Source organism: Pinus tabuliformis, chromosome Q (assembly GCF_031772625.1).
Source record: "Pinus tabuliformis cultivar Carrire ecotype Pingquan chromosome Q, CPIR1, whole genome shotgun sequence".
Lineage (NCBI taxonomy): Eukaryota > Viridiplantae > Streptophyta > Pinopsida > Pinales > Pinaceae > Pinus > Pinus tabuliformis.
In genome coordinates this window covers 654,921,645-654,940,594 of record NC_142296.1, presented here as the reverse complement: position 1 = coordinate 654,940,594, position 18,950 = coordinate 654,921,645, and the positions used below count along the sequence as shown (strand labels likewise).

At 33.4% G+C, this 18,950-nt stretch overlaps 1 protein-coding gene across 2 annotated transcripts; it reads left to right on the top strand.

Annotated features, from left to right (window-relative positions):
* The first annotated feature begins 11,331 nt into the window (after window positions 1-11,331).
* LOC149221215 (uncharacterized) lies at window positions 11,332-18,516 on the top strand. Of its 2 annotated transcripts, XM_089385051.1 has the most exons (6): window positions 11,349-11,659; window positions 11,757-11,967; window positions 14,028-14,098; window positions 17,653-17,758; window positions 17,883-18,015; window positions 18,158-18,516. In XM_089385051.1, the coding sequence occupies exons 2-6, from the start codon at window positions 11,768-11,770 to the stop codon at window positions 18,341-18,343; spliced, it is 696 nt and encodes a 231-aa protein (XP_089241177.1). In that variant the 5' UTR covers window positions 11,349-11,659; window positions 11,757-11,767; the 3' UTR covers window positions 18,344-18,516. The 2 variants fall into 2 exon arrangements, with proteins under 2 accessions (XP_089241178.1, XP_089241177.1); XM_089385052.1 differs by lacking the exon at window positions 11,757-11,967 and having other exon boundaries at window positions 11,332-11,659.
* Window positions 18,517-18,950: the final 434 nt, after the last annotated feature.

Sequence of the window (18,950 nt, the reverse complement as noted above, 5' to 3'; positions counted from 1 at the left end):
GTGAAAACAAACCATACATCAGTTCAAAATATATATTATATTAGTTCACTAGTCATCCATCTCTCCTGTTTAACAAATTAATAATAAAAAAAATTGACCAAACAACAAACACAATAAAATTGTATTATCAAGAGCATTTTCTCCCGAGCTTAAATTAGAGACCAACTTCTCTAAGCTCAAATTAGAAACCAATTTAACCCACATACATTCTTGTCATCGCCATTACACGATTCTTTAACATTGTATCAATGGATTTGCAATATAAATTTATATAAATTATAAAAACGACATTAATGATATAACTCTCCATCTTGTTGACTTTACATGGGATAGGTATGAGCATTATACGGACCCATCACTAAAATCATGAACACCAAACATAATGGAGGGAAGATAAAAACACTCCTTTTACATCACATACACCTATTGTCAACCTTGTTCCATTATTGGCTTGTCAACCTTGTTCCATCATTGGTCCTCTTTAGAACCAATCTGGAAAAATGACCTTCAACTAGCCATCCCTCCCCCTCTCCGCCCTCTATGGCTCTCATTCACAAATAGTTTCTCTCACCGAGGGATCCTTCAACTGGGCACAAAGGATGAACTGATCTGGTCTACTGATAACTCAATCCACCCCATCTCTGTCTGGAACCTCTACTCTGTCCTATCATCTGATTTCCCCCCTCCCCCCTCTGTCTTCCCTGTCAAACTCTGGAAAGCCCCCTGCCCTCTTAAAGCCATCCTTTTTTCATGGCTTCTCTTCTCCAACAAGAACCTCTCCTGGGATGTTCTTCAAAAGAAAGGATGGCACGGTCCTGGCAGATGTCAACTTTGCCTTGCGGAGATGGAAACGAACATTCATATGTTCTTTCAATGTTCCGCCTCCTCTGCTATCTGGTACGAGCTCTCCTTGATTTATGTTTTTCCTCACCGGTTGTTTTCTTCTGTACAGGAAGCTTTCTCATGGTGGGGCACCCAATGCCCCAATTGGCATGCTCTCTTCATACTAACTTGCTGGAACATCTGGAAGTGGAGGAACGGTCGTCTTTTCCAGGAATGCCGGTTGCCGCTTGCCTCCATCTTGCCCACCATTTTGGGGTCCATGCCCACTCTGGCCTAAGATGGCTCCTCATTGTCTTCTATTATCAGTCTCTCTTTATCATGCATCGTTTCTTCACAATTTTGAGTTTTACAGCACATGTGTATATCTGCTACATTACAAACTATTTTGCCTCTTTCTGAACAACATCTTCATCTTTAGTTCTTTTTGGGGATACTCTCTCCCACGCAAATATGATTTGCTCATTTTGTCTTGCTCCATTGGCTGAGGATTTTCGCCTCCATGTATATTTGATCATTATATCTTCTTAATATAATCTATACTGTTTTTTCTCTCTGAAAAAAAACCTTGTTCCATCATTGGCTTATCCATTGATTAATCTATTTTTCCCTATAAATCACGAACACCAAACGTAATGGAGGGAAGATAATAATACTCCTTTTACATCACATACGCCTATTGTCAACCTTGTTCCATTATTGGCTTGTCAACCTTGTTCCATCATTGGCTTATCCATTATTTAATTTATTTTTCCCTAACTTATAACTTATTCCCTTATTTATTGATTAATTTATTTTTCCCAACCTTATTCTCTTATTGGCTTACTCATAGGTTAATTTATTTTCACCTTACCTTACTAGCTTATTAAGGGATTAATTTTATTTTTACTATAGGATTAATTTTATTTATAGGTTAATTTATTTTTCTCAACCTTATTCCTTTGTTGGCTTACTTATATTCTAATTTATTTTTGCCCTACCTTATTGGTTTATTTAGGGATTAATTTGAATTTTTTTTAGGTAAATTTAATAAAACTTTAATATTGCCATAGTCTTGAAATACTTGCAAAATCTTCAACACAATTTCACAGAGTTTAAAGTTTTAACTTTTTTTACAATTAGCGTGATGTAGAAATCTAACAAGTGCTACATAATAGCTAGTCCTTGCCAATTTATTTAAATGTAGTTAAATTAAAGTAAAAAACAATAAAAGCATAATGGGTAAAATTGGAGCATTTTACCTAGAGAATCTATCATGTAGTAGAATGTACCATTGAATTTATTGAGTATGAGTGAACAAGGTAGATTGACTATTATAGTGTGAAATTGGCCCTTGGTGTGATAACTATAAATAAGTTTCCACCCAATGGGATTATATTAAGGAAATATAATAATAATAATAATATCCATTTTTAAGGTCACAGCCAAGCCAGACACCAAATTGGTGTATGAGACCCCCTTGTTTGTGGGACAAGGGACCCACCTCCACACAGCGATTTGACTGCTAAGTCTACGAAGGCATACATACTCTACCCCCTTTGGTTTTGAACCTGTGACCTCTTAGGAGGAAACACATGCTCTTAACCATTAGGCCCACTCAAGCTGTATATTAATCTATATAATTCTCAAGATCAAGGTCTTAAAAGCTATACATGGCGTCTTAGAGAATAACATACACATATATTCTCTTCAGAGCGAAAAAGAGTTTTTGCATCTTTTTTTTTTAGTTACTTGAGCCGGATGAGAGGAAACTTTCACGTCCGATCCTGAAGGGGGGGAAATCTTAGAATAACCTATCCAAATCTTTTTCTTGCTAGGCCCATAGCTAACAAACCAACTTTATTGAGATCACGGGATACATTCGATGATGTTATTTTCATGCGCTAGTGTTATGTAATTAAATAAAGCATGGACCAAATGATGCATGTTATTTTATTAAATATGCCAAAAATTAAATCTTATATATAACTTTGTTGACCCACCAATAAATCACAACTTTGAGCATGGGTCGTACTGTGTCGTCCCATCGACCTACGTTTAAATAATACCTTTATGTAAAATGTAGATTATAAGTATATTTATATTCTGATATTTAGACAACGTAGTAATTATAATATTTTTTTTAATAATTTATATGATATAATAATTTATTAGTATAATATAATTAAGAAATATATTGCTTTTTTAAAGCTTATAAGTTTAAATTTAAAGACATGAAATATATAGTTAATGAACTAAAATTTTTATTTTACAAATAAAGAATATTCATAAATCATTAACCTATTTTTGGTGTTAAATTTTACTATTATTATTATAAAAAATAAATAAATAATTTAATAATAATAAATACAAATGACCAATCCACTTAAAAAATATTAAGCCAAAAATAATATATATATATATATATATATTTTTTTTTACTTTACAACGTTTAAAAATAAATGAAAAGACTATTTTAATCTCATTTTAATATAATTGTTAAATTTAAAAATTAATTCTTTTTAGATGTCACAAATAGCTCTTATTTTAACCTACTATTTATTGTCATCTATAAAATTTTAATTAACTGTAAATATGAAAAAGTTAAATTTAAAAAATTAACTGTAAATTTGAAAAGGTTAAATAAAATTTTTGAAATAAAAATAATTAAACAAATAAAATTTTAAAAGTGATAAATAACATTCAGAAAAATTAAAATAATTTATTATTAAATATAATAATTGATAATATTTATCTCATTAAAAAAAAGTTTAAAAAGAGTCCTTTCGATAGAAATCATATAGGAGAAAAAATTCCGGCGCGTTTCAAACCAGCTAGTGTGGTTCATCATCACGAACAAATGAAGATGCACATCATGACACAAGTTTAAATAGAGGGCGATGTAGAGACCAAAAGATCATATAATGACTAGTTTATGAAACTTAATATTTTAATAATGATTAGTAAGATCAAATAATATTCCTTTAACGACTAATATAACGTCTAGTTTAATAATAATAATAATAATAATAATAATAAAGAAAGATCGAAAAATGTAAACATTAATAAGAAACAAACAATCCAAGTCAACGAAATACAAAAAACATAGTAAAAAATAAATAAAAAACAAAATAAAATAAATAAGCAAATAAATAAATAGGAGTCAAGACCTGATTAATGATTCAAGATCCTATAACAAAAACAATAATTAAAGGAGACTAAAATTAAAACAAAGAAATCAAAAGGCAAGGTAAAATTATTATTATTATTATTATTTTTATAATGACTAGTTTATGAAAAATAATATTTTAATAATGATTATTAAGATCAAATAATATTCCTATAATGACTAATATAACGGCTAGTTTAAGAATTTATATATATATATATATATGGAAAAATAAAAAAGCGTAAATATTAATAACAAACAAATAATCCAAGTCAACCAAAAACAAGGAACAGAGTATATATATATATATATATATATGAGTCAAGACCTCATTAATAAGTCAAGATCCTATAACAAAAATAATAATTAAATGAGACTAAAATTAAAACAAAGCAATGAAAAAGAAGGGCATTTTTTTTTTAAGGTGAGAAAACGGACCAAAAGAATATTAACATTAAATGAAAATACTATATAGAGACAATTTTTTTTATAAATAGAAATGTCAAACCCTAAAAGACAAAATAATCCACAAACATAAACAAACTAGGAGGACAGGACAGGGACCCAACTTATGCTAATATTCCAACCATCGTCTCTATTTAAATTATCGGGCCTTTTGTCGATTTCCAAGGACTCCATGAATTTACGATTGTGGAAATGACTAACTTTGGCAATGACATGGGCTTCCTCAATGCAGATGTGATGCCTAGATTCTTCTGCATGTTCTGCCAAAGCAGAGGAGTGAGTCCTTCCATGCTTGATGTCAACTGCATGCTCACGAATCCTTTGATTAATCGAGCGACCACTCTCACCAATGTAGGGAGTCCCATAAGAGCAAGGGATAACATAAACATCTTTCATACTTTTGGGGTCCATAGGGTGTTTAACGGATCTTAGGGAGCTTCAGATGGTATTTAGAGGCCTAAAGGTTGAAGGAACCTTATGCTTCTTTAGGATCCTCGCAATCTTGTCCGTAGTTCCTTGGATAAAAAGGAGATGAACCCCAAAAAAATGATCCTTGGTTTCTTTCTTAGCCTTAAGACCTTTTTTAGCTTTTAGGAAAGCCTTAGTACAGTGGTGTCTACTATACCCATTATTAAAGAAAACACTTAGGAGGCGTGCTTTCTCCTCATTGAGATGGTTATCATTAGAAACACTTAAAGCTCTAGTCGCTAAAGTATTGAGAACACCAAGCTTTTGAGTCAGGAAATGATGAGAATTAGCATAAAGATATTGCTCTGTGTGAGTTTTCTTCTGAAAGACTCGATGAAAAAAATATCCATCTTCATTCCTTGAGAGGAGGACGTCAAGGAAGGGAAAACTATTATTACTTTCAAATTCCATGGTGAGCTTTATGGAATTAGACTGGTTATTAAGTTGAAGGAAAAAAAGGTCCAACTCTTCCTTGCCATGGGACCAAATGACACAAGTGTCATCCACAAACCTCTTCCACATCCTAGGCAGAAGACAAGAAGAGGCCAAGGCCCTTGATTCAAAATCCTCCATGAATAGATTAACACCACAGGGGAGAGAGCGGAACCCATGACGAAACCACAAGTTTGTTCATAGAATTCCCAATCGAAGGAAAAGAAAGTAGAGGTAAGACATATATCAACTAACTTAGCAGTATCAGGATTTGTAATACGCTTGATGACCTCGATGGCATCGATGATAGGGATATTAGTGTAGAAGGTGACCACATCGAAACTCACAATCTTTTCATCGGATCAAGCCTGAAATCCTTCAACTCATTGACAAATGAGGAAGAGTCCTTGACAAAAGAATATGTATTACCTACAAGGGGCTTAAACTTCATTGCTAAATATTTAGCAAGAAGATAAGTTGGCCATCCTATCGTGTTGACAACGGGTCTCAAAGGAGCCCCTTCCTTATGGATCTTAGGAAGTCCATAGATTCTAGGGGTAAGAGGGCTACTCTCAATGGGCTTATGACTGAATGAGTTGACTGAGCTACTGGTATTTATAGCAAGATCCACACTTTTGGAAATCTTCTTCAAGGGGTCCTTACTAAGTGTCCTGTAGCTCCCGCTATTCAAGAGATGATCCAACATCTTACTCTTGTAATCCTCTTTATCAATAATAACTATAGCACCACCCTTGTCGGCTTTGAGAACAACAATATCATTATTATTGTTTAAGGACTTGAGAGCGTCAATTTCAAGCTTATTGATGTTGTTCTTGGGGGGCTTTGCCTTTCTAAGGACAACCACACAGTCTTGTCTGATGATATCCTTAGTGACTTCTAGTAAGTCTCTAATACCATATTCGATGTCACAGATGATATCGTCGACCAAAATCTTTCTAGGAGCAAGGGAAAAATTCAAACCCTTCTCTAAAAGACTAAAGACCAAGGGGTCAAAAGAAAAACTAGAGAGATTAACAACTTTTTTTTTTTTTTTTTTCCAGCTGGTTCACGGACCCTGGTCAGTTGATCCGCTACTCCAGGTTCGAGAAATCTGGGTGGACCCCACCCGAAGGGGGTCCACCCCTCGGTCACCACAGACCTAACCCCAAGAGCTTTCGGGTTTCGACCCTGTGACCTCCCATTGGCGAGGCCCCGACTTGACCAATTGAGCTAACCCTTGGGGCTTTTTTAACAACTTTATTGCCAGAAGAAGCAATTATATTAAAAAAATCAATTATAAATATGAGAAAGTTAAATAAAAAAATTAACATAAAAATAACTAAACAAATAATTTTTTTAAAAGTGATAAATAATATTCATAAAAATTAAAATAATTTATTATTAAATATATTAATTGATAATAGTTATTTAATAATAATAATAATAATAATAATTATTATTATTATAATAATAATCTTTAAAATATTCATATTTATAATGAGTATTTTTACCATTAAAAAATATGAATAACTTTGTATAAAGTTTTTATTAATTAATACAAAAGAAAATTGTAAAAAAAAAGATGTATGTCCACAACCATTATAAATTACTTGAAAACCAAATAACCCCTACTTTAACTCATTATTACATATCATCTATAAAATTTTCATTAATTTGTTATGCAATTCTAAGTGTACACTACATTTGACTTCAGTCAAACTCGTTGAAATAGCTAGGTGGAGCTAGGTGGACAGTAGGTGGGAAAGGTATAAAACACTCATATAAACTATGGCTCCTCATTTATGTAACCTGCACTACAACGATTTCGAGATGTACTGAACTAAGACCACTTACTTATCTTGTTTGTTCATGTCGTAGTGATTTTCTGGCAAGTAATATGGCTAGTTTATTACCTACTCTTTATAAATTAGTGCTTTACAATTTACGAATTCTACCTTACTTGAATTTAAAACTCTTTCAATATTATTTATTTATTTGCATGAAAAAATACGTAGTACACCAATACTATTTATTGAGACTGTATGAAGAATTACATAGACTTGCATTAAGATACATAAATCAAATATATAAGAAACAAGAAACTAACCTAGATAGTTAGGAACATATAAGAAACTAACCTAGACATTTAGGAATTTTTATTAGTTAAAAATAAAAATAAAATAGATGAATATAATTTTATTTAAGCTATAATTTAGACATTTATCTATGAACGAAGAGAAAACTATCTAAGCACATATATGGAAATGTGCTAACATCTTGAATCCATATATTTATATATGGAAATCTAGTGGCATCTTGATTACCTTATATATAAAATGCCTTATTGATTACATTATTTTTCATATCTCCCACATGCAAAAGATGTAGAAGAGAATTACCTTATATATAAAATGTCTTATTGATTACATTATCCTTCATATCTCCCACATGTAAAAGATGCAAAAGATGTAGAAGGGGAGCCTCCTAATGTGATACGAAAAAACATAATACTAATAATAAGAAGAGCGAGTGAGAGCTAAAAAATATGTGACCTGGGAACACTATGAGGGTAGAATCTTTTAGGACATGATTATATTATCCTCAAAGTTTGAGCAGGATTATGAACATATGAAACAAAGTATTTATCGTTGGTAAGAATGTTGCATGTGATCTTTCTCTCTGTTCTCGTGGCGGCTTGAACAAACAATCTTTTGACATCTTGCTTTTGAAATTTGCCAGTATGATTAACTGAGACACCCATGCCTCAAAAGAATGAATTGAGGACGATTGTTGTACATCACCATGGGATAGTGCAGGATAGCGCAAAATACAATGATGACACAATAAAGCTCTAACAAAAAAATACATATAAATAGATTAAATTATCAATAAACAAAAATAAAATAAAATAATCTAATGTTAATTTTGTGAAATATTGTTTAATTTTTTATCAACTGTCAAACTAATTAAACATCAACGCATAAATCAAATATATTACCACCTGCCTGCAACAAGGATAATAATTACTAATATAGCCATATCATTATTATTCTACATATTTTAAGATTTTATTTTAAAATTAAAAACTAAAATTTTAAACCTTTGCTATATGGTCTTGATGATGAACCACACTTGTTGGTTTGAAACACATAAGCCTATATGATTTCTACCCAAAAAAAAAAAACTTTGCTTACTATTTATTGAGTTTCCGATTCCCATAAAAATACAATTTTTTAAATTCATAAGACATGCTCAACATAATCTTAATCAAATACTTAAACATTTAAAATTCTCATAAATTTATTTAAATGAACAAATTGATGATTATATGATGATCATGTGCCCTACTAGACATTCATAAATTGTTAACTTTTTAACTTTTAATTTACTTTACTTTTTCTGTGCATCTTTGCTTACATATTTTGTCTTTCACTTAAATATCTCAAGGAGTAACAATTTTTGTTTGAGTAATGGCGTTTAACATCATTGTCATGTCATTTCAAAGTTTTCAGCATAACGTGAAGCTATATATGACTTGTGGAATATCTAATTTGTCGTTGTGCCCCACCTTTACTCCATTGTGAACGTTACGTCTTAGATCTTCTAATGATGTCACTTTACGTTATAATTTTTTCTCTTTTCAAGGAAACGTTTAAAGGTTTTCAAAATCTAAAGATGTCACTTAACGTTATAATTTTCTCTCTTCTCAAGGAAACGTTACACAATTTTTAAAGGTATTCAAATTCATTATTATTCTAATTAATCAAGTGAGATAATTTGCACCGTTACAAAGAACAATAATCTAATTCATCGTACTTCATTATTAAGAAGATTCATCTAATTAATTAACTGATATAGTTTTCAAAGTGTATAGTGTTTTTTTTGCGTATGTCTAATTTTATTAGTTATGTATTTTAATTTTTAACAATTTTATAATATTATATCAATCATGTTATAGAAGGAAAGTTAAAATTTTTATATATTTAAATTTACAATTAAAAAAATATTATTAATTTTTCAATATATTATTTTAGTTTTCATGTTCACTATTTCTAATAATTTTTCTTAAAAACTCATCATGGTTTTAAAATGGAAAAATATTGATTTAAAAAAATAAAGAATAAATATTTATTAGAGATAAATATATGTTTTGAAATTGTAAATTTTATGTTTTCAATATAGGATGGTGATAATTAATGTTTATTAAGATTTATATAGTTTATTGAATATAGGATGGTGATAATTAATGTTTATTAAGATTTATATAGTTTATTGGACTTTGAGAAGATAAGAGATTATTCAATTTTTTTTAACACTTTATTTTTATGTTTGAAAAGTGTGAAAATTGTTTCAAAATCAATATGGTTTTGTTGACTTAAAAGGTGAAGTAGGTTGGTAGTGTGATAAATATTTTGAAAATATGATGGAATGTGAGTGTAAGATGCACAAAATATGAGAAAATACTTTTCATCTTTTATTATTTTAGTATGACAAAGGTAAAAAACTTTTTCATCCCATGGTATTTTGAGAATTGACCCACCCCTTTCATTATCTCACCAGAATTAGTTCTTATCTTAACATTGTTCATTTTTTTAACACTAGTTAAGACAAAGAGATATATATGAAAATAACATTCTAAAATTTAATTTAATAATTTTTTTCTCTTCTTAACTAGATTGAGAGTCCATCGGGGTTAGCTCTAATGTTAGATAGAAGAATAATTTGCCACCTACAAAATGTTGTCACCAAGTATTAAATCTTTCCAAACACAAATTTCCCTTCAAGTTTTACATTATAAAAGAGATTTACACTTCAAGCCCCATGACACTTAATAAATCCTAGATAAAAATAATTTTAGATTCATTAATTTACATTAATTTCAATTTAAAATATTGGGTGTTTAATAATGTAAGAGTTATTATTTCGTAAAAGGTTGAAAGAATTGAGCTTAAGTGATAGAGGCACATATTGTGCTTTTGGCAGTGGGTTCAAATCTAAATTTTCAAAGTTGGTGAAAATTGTAAACAAAAGCATTAATGTGACTTATTAATTTTTTGTTTTATTTCTTTTTATTTTGATTTTTGATTTTTGATATTTTCTATTATTTCTATTTTCATAAATTATAATTTTTCCTCCATATTTTACCTATTATTATATTAAAAATATATTTTAATTTTAATAATAATAATAATAATAATAATAATATCCATTTTAAGGTCACAACCAAGCCATAAACCTGGTGCATGAGATCCCCTTGTTTGTGGGACAAGGGACCCACCTCCACACACCAAATTGGTGTATGAGACCCCCTTGTTTGTGGGACAAGGGACCCACCTCCACGCAACGATTTGAATGCTAAGTCTACGAAGGCATACATACTCTACCCTTCTCTGATTTTGAACTAGTGACCTCTTAGGAGGAAACACATGCTCTTAACTATTAGGCCCACTCAAACTGTATAATAAAACACATAAATATGTATAAAAAATAAACATATATATTAAATGGTATATAAGTTAATATAAATAATACTAGTTAAATATATTTCTTAATTTTTGGTAATGACATTTTAACAACATGATATGACTTATTTAATTTTTGTAATGGAATATATATTTTTTTTTACTAGATAGCAAATACTAATTAAAATATACCACCCTTATTTTATCAACTCTTTTAAATTGAACTTGTTTTATATACTATTTTCTTTATAATTCGGGAAAGTTTTGTATACTGATTGAGATTGCTCTCACGCTCAATCATGCTCCTTTCCTTTGTGGTAACAGATTGTGTATGCATATACAAAAACCATGATCTACTAAAATTTAAATATTTTTATAATATACAACGTCACACTCGATTTAATGAAGAAACAAAAAATTATTGGGATTTAAATTATCAACCACATAGCTTGCAGTACAGTGGCCAGCGCATAGTCATGCTTAGAAAATTGCAGCCCAGCCATAGCATGTGGAGGCCATTGAAGTCCCATGTGGAGGCTTTTGTTTGAAGGAGAGGAAGCCGGTGGTAGTTGCGTCGGTATGCATAGAAAGGAGGGACGTGTAACACAATTCATATGGAGAAGCCAATGTGCTATAGTAAATTACAACAGTTGGTCAAAGTTCAATCGAAACCCTAGGGACCAGCAGCTGCGTTAAAATTCCCCACATCAGCATACCCATTCATGCCGGGCTTGTTTGCCAAACGGTGCAAGCAAGTTCAAATGAAGCCAACTTACCTATATCAAACAACAGGAAAAAGATTGATAGCAAGAGCTCTGGACATGAATGGCTGGACTGTAAACAGGTAAAATAAAATGTTATCCTTGTTTTTCTAAATATACACAGCTTGCAAGGCTATGGCAGTGTGGCATTTGGATTCTGAAAAACTCGATTGAATTCAGAGTTAACAAGAATGCCGACAGAGCCTCTGCTGGAGACATTTGGTAAAGGAAGGGAAGATAAGATTGTGAAGAGGGGAGATGAAGATATTACAGCTGTGGATGTGACGGAGGAGATCGAGGTTCTTGTGCCCTCCGATAACCAGTCTTCTTGGCTGGTTATTCGGTGGGGGCGTAGGAAAATTGTGGATCCTTTTCTTGTTATATTGAGGAGGTAAGTTGCCATCTTTTAATGAATACCCAACTGTTAATCTTGTGGACTCCTTATAACATATATGCCTTCAACTCACTGTACAAGCAATTCTGGCTTATTTCTGGACTACCCAAATTGGTATTATCAGTTTGCCTTATTGAATTTTTCTTGTCACCAGATAGCGGTTTCTGTTGATTATCTGCCATCCATTAAATACTAAAATAGATAACCACAGTAATCAACACGGTAACTTTTCAGACATGTATGCCCTTTAAGTATTGTTATTAGTGAAATAGTCATCATGCATAGCTGTCCCTTTGAATGAATGGGATGTACAATGCGCTTCGGATACTCTCTGAAGTTTTACTTCGGATACTCTCTGAAGTTTCACTTCAGAGTTTTTGTGGAACTTGTGGTACTTTGCACCTGATAAGTGCGGAGAGGTTTAAGTCCTGAGTTTAATAAGCTCAAATTTAGAAAAATTATGTAGATTGATCTTTTTGTGTGCACCTTAACATCTGATCCCTGCCCCAGTACTGGCTGCTGTGAGTGAGATCGTGAATGGATTGACTCTGTTGATCGAAAATTTCATGAGTGATTTGTTAGGACTGCCTGGACATTCCAACCAACAGTGAGGATGTGGGCGCCTAACAAACATTGAATTACGTTTGAGTCCTTTTGCCTGCGCAAAATCAAAATCTGTTGCTAATCCGTTGTCTGTTGAAAGGTTGTTAGACTTCTACCAAAACATGTAGTAGCCATGCTAGTGGCCTTGTACTTAACCAGGTCAGGGGGTTTTTCCTTATTTGAAGAATTTCTTTGTCATTGATACATCCACTGCATCCCGAAGCCCAGTCAAGGAACTTGGGACTTCAGTAAGGGAGGGCCATGGATTTCAACTGTTTGTATGATCAAGAGGACGTAAAACCTGTTAATGCTTTTCTTGTTTCCTTTGCAGCCCCTCGATAGTTATGGTTCAGTGTCTGGATGGGTGCGTTGTTTCCTTTGTGATGGTACTGATTGCTTCTGGCTAATGGCAGAGTTTTTGCTATGTAATTCTGCTTAAAGTGTTCTAGGGAAAAATTATGGTGTCTTTGTTGGGTTGAAGATTGTGCAATTTGTTTGAACTTTAAGTATCTGTTTTCTTCTTTATACGTTTGATTGAGGGATCTCTCATGACAATCATATTGGTTTTAAGTATGGGTGGCTCTTGCAATTGCGCTTGTTGCGAATTTTTTTTGGAGACGAGGAAAAAGAGACTTGAAACACCTTTTCTATTGTTTTCATCTTCTCAAATCACTTTGTTACAACCAAAAATACAGGTTATCTTGACATGCCATGTATTATGTCCTTTTCCTTGTTGTGAATCCTCTTTTAATATGAAGAAAGAGAGACTTGAAACACCTGTTATATTGTCTTCATCATCATAAATCACTTTGTTACAACTGAAAATATAGGTTCTCTTGACATGGCATATATGCTGCCCTTTGCCTTGTTGTTGCTAAAAATTCCCATCCCTTGATTGAGAAACTTTATTTCTTGTTGAATTCTTTACTCTGACAAGTGTTTTATGAGTTTAGTGTACTGTGTGACCTATTGCGAATGTGAAGTCTAGGGAACCTTAGTTTCTCTGCCTGAGGGAACCTTAGTTTCCTCTATTCTGCCTGTACCCTTCAGTGATCTATAACTTATAGGTAACAAAAATGCACGTTTGCTATCTCTGAAAATAACTCATAATGCCAAATATTAAAATAACTCATAATGCCAAATATTTTTTTTTTTCACAGGTACAACGCTTTATATTCCATATGAGGAATATATGTATACTGTCACTACTGTCAACATCCGTCATCTCACTTGCGAGAATTGAACCTGGGTGGGGAGGATTCCATTCCTTCCTCTAACCACCCACGATAACCCCAATTGACAACATACTGCCAAATATAGTTTAAGAATGACATGAATAAAGATTGTGGGAATTTGATCAATTATATGAAAATCACTTAGGTGAACTTATATATTAATTTGAGGCTTGAGTTAATTATATTCTGACGTTTGATTTCAATTTATTTGAATGGCAGGGGTTTAGGACCAAAGCAATTGGCTACTTCGGCTGCTTTAGGGATTACTTTTGGAGTCTTTCCAGTCTATGGTAGGTTTGTGGATTTATAAGCTCCAATTATTGCATAATGTAGTTTTGACATAAGTACCTCGTTTGAGGGGGAAAGTTATTTTCAACTTAGTGGCTTTTCAGAGTTTAAGATTTTGGGAACATGAACAATAAGTCTAATGAAATATCATTTCTAGAATTCAAAACGTATGAGTTCCAAATTTATGGACAATAAAAATATAACTATAAGTTGTCGCAGTTAATTGCTTGGACCCAAAGCTTTCTAAGGTATCATGAGACCCGACAGACATTGTTTAAGTTTCTACCAATTATACATTCGTTTCCTCTTGTGTATTACTTTTTTCCAATAGTCCCTGTCAGTCATGCTGATCTTCAAATGGCATTTAACTTTAGGCCTTAATGTTTTGTTGATAAACTATACTGCAATATTTTTGGCACCTTTTCATTCTCCAATCATACTGATAACTTCTGTAACGGTGAATAACTATAGAATCCAGAACAGGATAGTGTATCCGATATAGGAACTGGTTGATAGACAAGTATTACTTTGAGTCGAGCATGTTTTAAATTTTAACAGTAAACCCTTCCTTTTACACACTCCATAGAACGAATTATCAACTGACATTAATTTCATGCTTACATTATGATAATGGCAGTGCTAGATGTTGCTCTTTTCTGTATTGCGTTTTGCTTTGCTTCTAACCAGCCTTTTTAGCCCGATGCAGGAGCATCGTTGGTGCAACAATTTTCACCATCCATTTGTGTATAATTAGAATTCCTTTATATTCATTTTATTCTAGATTTCCCAAAGATTTATATGTGAAATTACGCCTGTAGAATTGCCTTATATCCATTATTTTATTCTAGATTTCTGGTAGTGACACTGGCTTCCTTCCATTGCTCTATTTATGATTCAAGGCATACATCTTATCTATGTTTCAGAAGAACACATTTGCAGTATGGATGCCTTACATTGAGTACCAGTCCATTAAGCCATCAAGCTACTTTAATGTTGCCACTGTAACAAAATATAAATGCTTTATTCTACCTCAAGTTTACTAGCTGAACCTGCTACTCTTGATTTTCTTTCTAAATCCTATTATTTTTTGTTGGATTAAAAAAATATTTTTATTAGTATAAGATTCTGAGGAGAGAGATCCTACTTTCTTCAAAATGGCAGGGTAAATTCTGCCATATGTAAGTTTAAAAAGATACAAAATCGTTTCTGGAATGTCTCTCTCTCTCTCTTTTCTTTTTTCTTCTTTAGCGTGTCTCTTATTGTCTAGTTCTGCAATGGTGGCATTGGCATCCAGTTCTGAATCTTCAGAAGTTAAATATGGTTGCTGTAAAGATTCTTTTGGGATCTTACGTCGCCTTAATTTTCCTTCTTCGATTGAATTTCTTCATATGGAGAATCCTCACCTGTTTGAATTATGAACTTCAAGTTTTCATCCACGGGAATGTCTTCATTTTCTTCAATTTAAGCATTCTCTTGTGTGTGATCAAAAACATCTTTTTCTATGGAAATTTCTTCTCTACTGTTTTTTTCAACATACCACATTCACTTCATCCTTTGTCTCTGAAGTTTCTGGTGCTTGAACACAATGTAGGTAAGTGGCCATATGCTTTGCACTATCTGCAATGAAATGCTATATTTTCATAATCTGTGCTTTGCTTCTAAGTTAGATTTTCCAACTGGATTGTTAACTCATCTGGAAGCTTGTTACTAATGAATAACTGTTTCAACGCATGGTCCTGCATAGAAGTACATCCCATTCACATAGATGAGATCCATTGAGATAAAATTGTGAAAGTGGTTCCCAACATTTTGGAGAGTATATTCATCTCACAAGAACAGACGAAGGTTAGGTAACCTTATCAGGGAGGCATGGAGTTGAATACCTTTGCGGCTGGATTGAAACCTGGATGCTGGATTTGATGCATATGACAGAATCTTCCCAGAACGAGGGCAAGGACTCTAATAAAATCTATTTTTGAGTTGAAAACATAGCAACAAATCCCCAGAGAAATGGTGGAAGCTTGGGGGGGCCAGAGAGAAGCTTACCAAAAGATTTAGCATCCAATCTAGGAAACTTAAAGTGGGCTGCAAAAGTTTCAAAATTCTTTCAGTAGCAAACAGAGTAACTCTCTAGAAGCCACCAGCAGAGGGTGGGGGGTGAGATCTACCGATGCCCAACCAGGAGCTGTTCCCTTCTGAACTGGAGAAGGGCTCTGCTGTGGTAGGGCCCAAGGGTCGTCCCCCTGGAGCATGATAAGCTTTGGCTGGGGTAGTGGTGGGAAGGAAACCATGGCTTCTAAGACTGACTGAAGACACTGAGGAGTGAGCTCCATGTGCATTGTGTAAGAGTATTCTACTCTTGAAGATACTAAGTGGGCGAAAGGGATATCTCGGCCATGCTAGTCCAGATAACTGATACACTGATCCACAGCGAAAAACTCATGTTTATACACAAAATCAAGATATCGCATGTCCGATCAAACTTCGATCTGACCCGAGCACACACAATTACAGAGAAATCCCATACAGATCTGATAGATCAAAACCATCAGCTGTTAGACAGATCTGTAGAGCTCGAAAATTTCTTGAGACCTCTCTGAAACAGAAACTCCATGCAAGATCATAAAATTTTTACTAAACTCTAAAATAATTAAGCAGGGAAGGAATCTCCCCTGTGATACCGTGTAAGAGTATTCTATTACTCACATACTTATCTCAAAGTACATAGAAGACCTCCATTATATAGCAATGAAGGAGACCCAGTGTCGGTAAAGGATAACTATGACAACTGGACAGATGCAAGTGTCTGATCTGACCTGAGCACACACGATTACAGAGAAATCCTATACAGATCTGATAGATCAAAACCATTAGCTGTTAGACAGATCTGTAGAGCTCGAAATTTTTTTGAGACCTCACTGAAACAGAAACTCTGTGCAAGATCATAAAAAATTTACTAAACTCAAAAATAATTAAGCAGGGCAGGAATCGCCCGCTCTGATACCATGTAAGAGTATTCTATTACTCACAAACTTACGTAAAAGTACATAAAAGACCTCCATTATATAGCAATGGAGGAGACCCAGTGTCGGTTAAGGATAACTATGACAACTGGACAGATGCAAGTCCCTATGTGAGTTTACAACTCACCATACTTAGCTCATAGGGAAATGATGCATTGGAAAAGCCAACTCTAACACATCAATGGATGAAGGATGGCAAGAAGAACGTGAACCAGAAGCAAAAATTGTATGCTACCCTGTGGAAGAGGCCTCAGATGCACCAATGACACCTCCCAAACACTGTGGCAGCCACCAGGAGGATGGAGCTTATTAAAGCTGCCAAGAACCTAGCAAGAACCAGCAGAGAGGACCAGAATTCTGTCTAACATATTATGAAAAGCTGAAATAGATAATGATTTATATTTGCAATCAATGTACATAATAAATTCTTTATAGTTTCAATCAGTTCACAATTTTCAACTGAGTTGATTATCTGGGCTTTAATTGAATTTTGTTTTCAGTTTTGACTAATGCCCGACTAATCTTTTGTGCAGGGGTGACTGTCCTACTCTGTGCGATAGTGGCCACGTTGCTTAGATCTAATTGTCATGTACCCACCCTTATGCTTGCCAATCTTATTGCTACTCCATTGCAGCTTGGGTATGCAAGTGGCCTTAAGGCTATCTACTAATTGAGAGTATTGAATCATAGAGATTATTAGTTTTCTTTGTTTGCATCCCAAGATTATGACGTTGTTGTATGTTTTCTTTCTACCTTTTGCTAGATTAGTTGTTCCACTTATACGCCTTGGGGAGGGCGTGGTTGGTGGGGAACACTTTGTGCTGACACCTAATGCTTTGTGGCTGGCTATCACTGGGCGAGCTACCCATGCTATCATTTTTGGACTTCTCCATGCTGTAGGCGTTAAAATTTTTCTTCTTTGTGTGCAAGATTTCTCTTCAATTCAAAGTGCCATTGTAACCATCGTGTGCTTTTCTATGACTTGTGATATGGCTATTGTTTTTTCTCTATTAATATATTTTGTTATTTGTTTCGCAGCTCTTGGGATGGGCCATCATAGCCCCTCCACTTCTTGGAGGTCTGTATTTTTTCTTTCTTCCACTATTTCGGTGCTTAATTAAGAAATTTGGTGCTACCTCACTGGTCCAGACTTCTAGCCATGTTTCTCCTCATGCTCTTAAGCACGAAGTTTTCTTGTCCCCATCCAATGACCCGAAAATCTAAGGATATTATGCTTGACTTCTCTCCAAGCTGTACAGCAGTTGTCATGCTTTTAAAGTTCTAACATCTCTTCAATTCTGTTAAGCTCCCAATACTATTGCAAGATCTATGTATGGATCATCCTGGAGAGTTCAATTGGAATTATTTGTCCTTTATATATCTTACAATTGGTAGCAGCATGAGTGCGTGGTGTAAATTTATTATGCTGTAATACATTAGTCTAGATGCTAATACAATTTATACATATTGCAGATCAAAGGTTTTAAAGATTGCCCAAGTTAGCCTAGGGTCAGATGTTACCTCTCTTATTTCATTTTACAATGTACTATGCTCATTTTCATTTTTCAGTACAAGGCCTAATACTTAGCGATTCTTCTTTGGCCAAGAAAAAGTATTGCGGGATAAGTTTCTCTATGAAAACCATCTACGAGTGATACTAAACAGCCATCTATGAAGAGTTCACCTAATCAGTTATGTGTGATACTAAGTGAGCATCTATGAAAACCTTGAATGTTATAAAGAAATGATCACGTACATCTCAACATTAAGAATATTACGGAACGAGGCATTGACCTATTATCAACCTGAAGAACATATCAAATGACCAATC

Excerpts from the sequence above, each read along its gene's own strand:
- LOC149221215 (XM_089385051.1), top strand. The coding sequence starts at position 11,768 with ATGCCGACAGAGCCTCTGCTGGAGACATTTGGTAAAGGAAGGGAAGAT. Across the intron at positions 11,968-14,027 it reads TTTCTTGTTATATTGAGGAG|GGGTTTAGGACCAAAGCAAT; the intron begins GTAAGTTGCCAT and ends TTTGAATGGCAG. Across the intron at positions 18,016-18,157 it reads TTTTTGGACTTCTCCATGCT|CTCTTGGGATGGGCCATCAT; the intron begins GTAGGCGTTAAA and ends TTTGTTTCGCAG.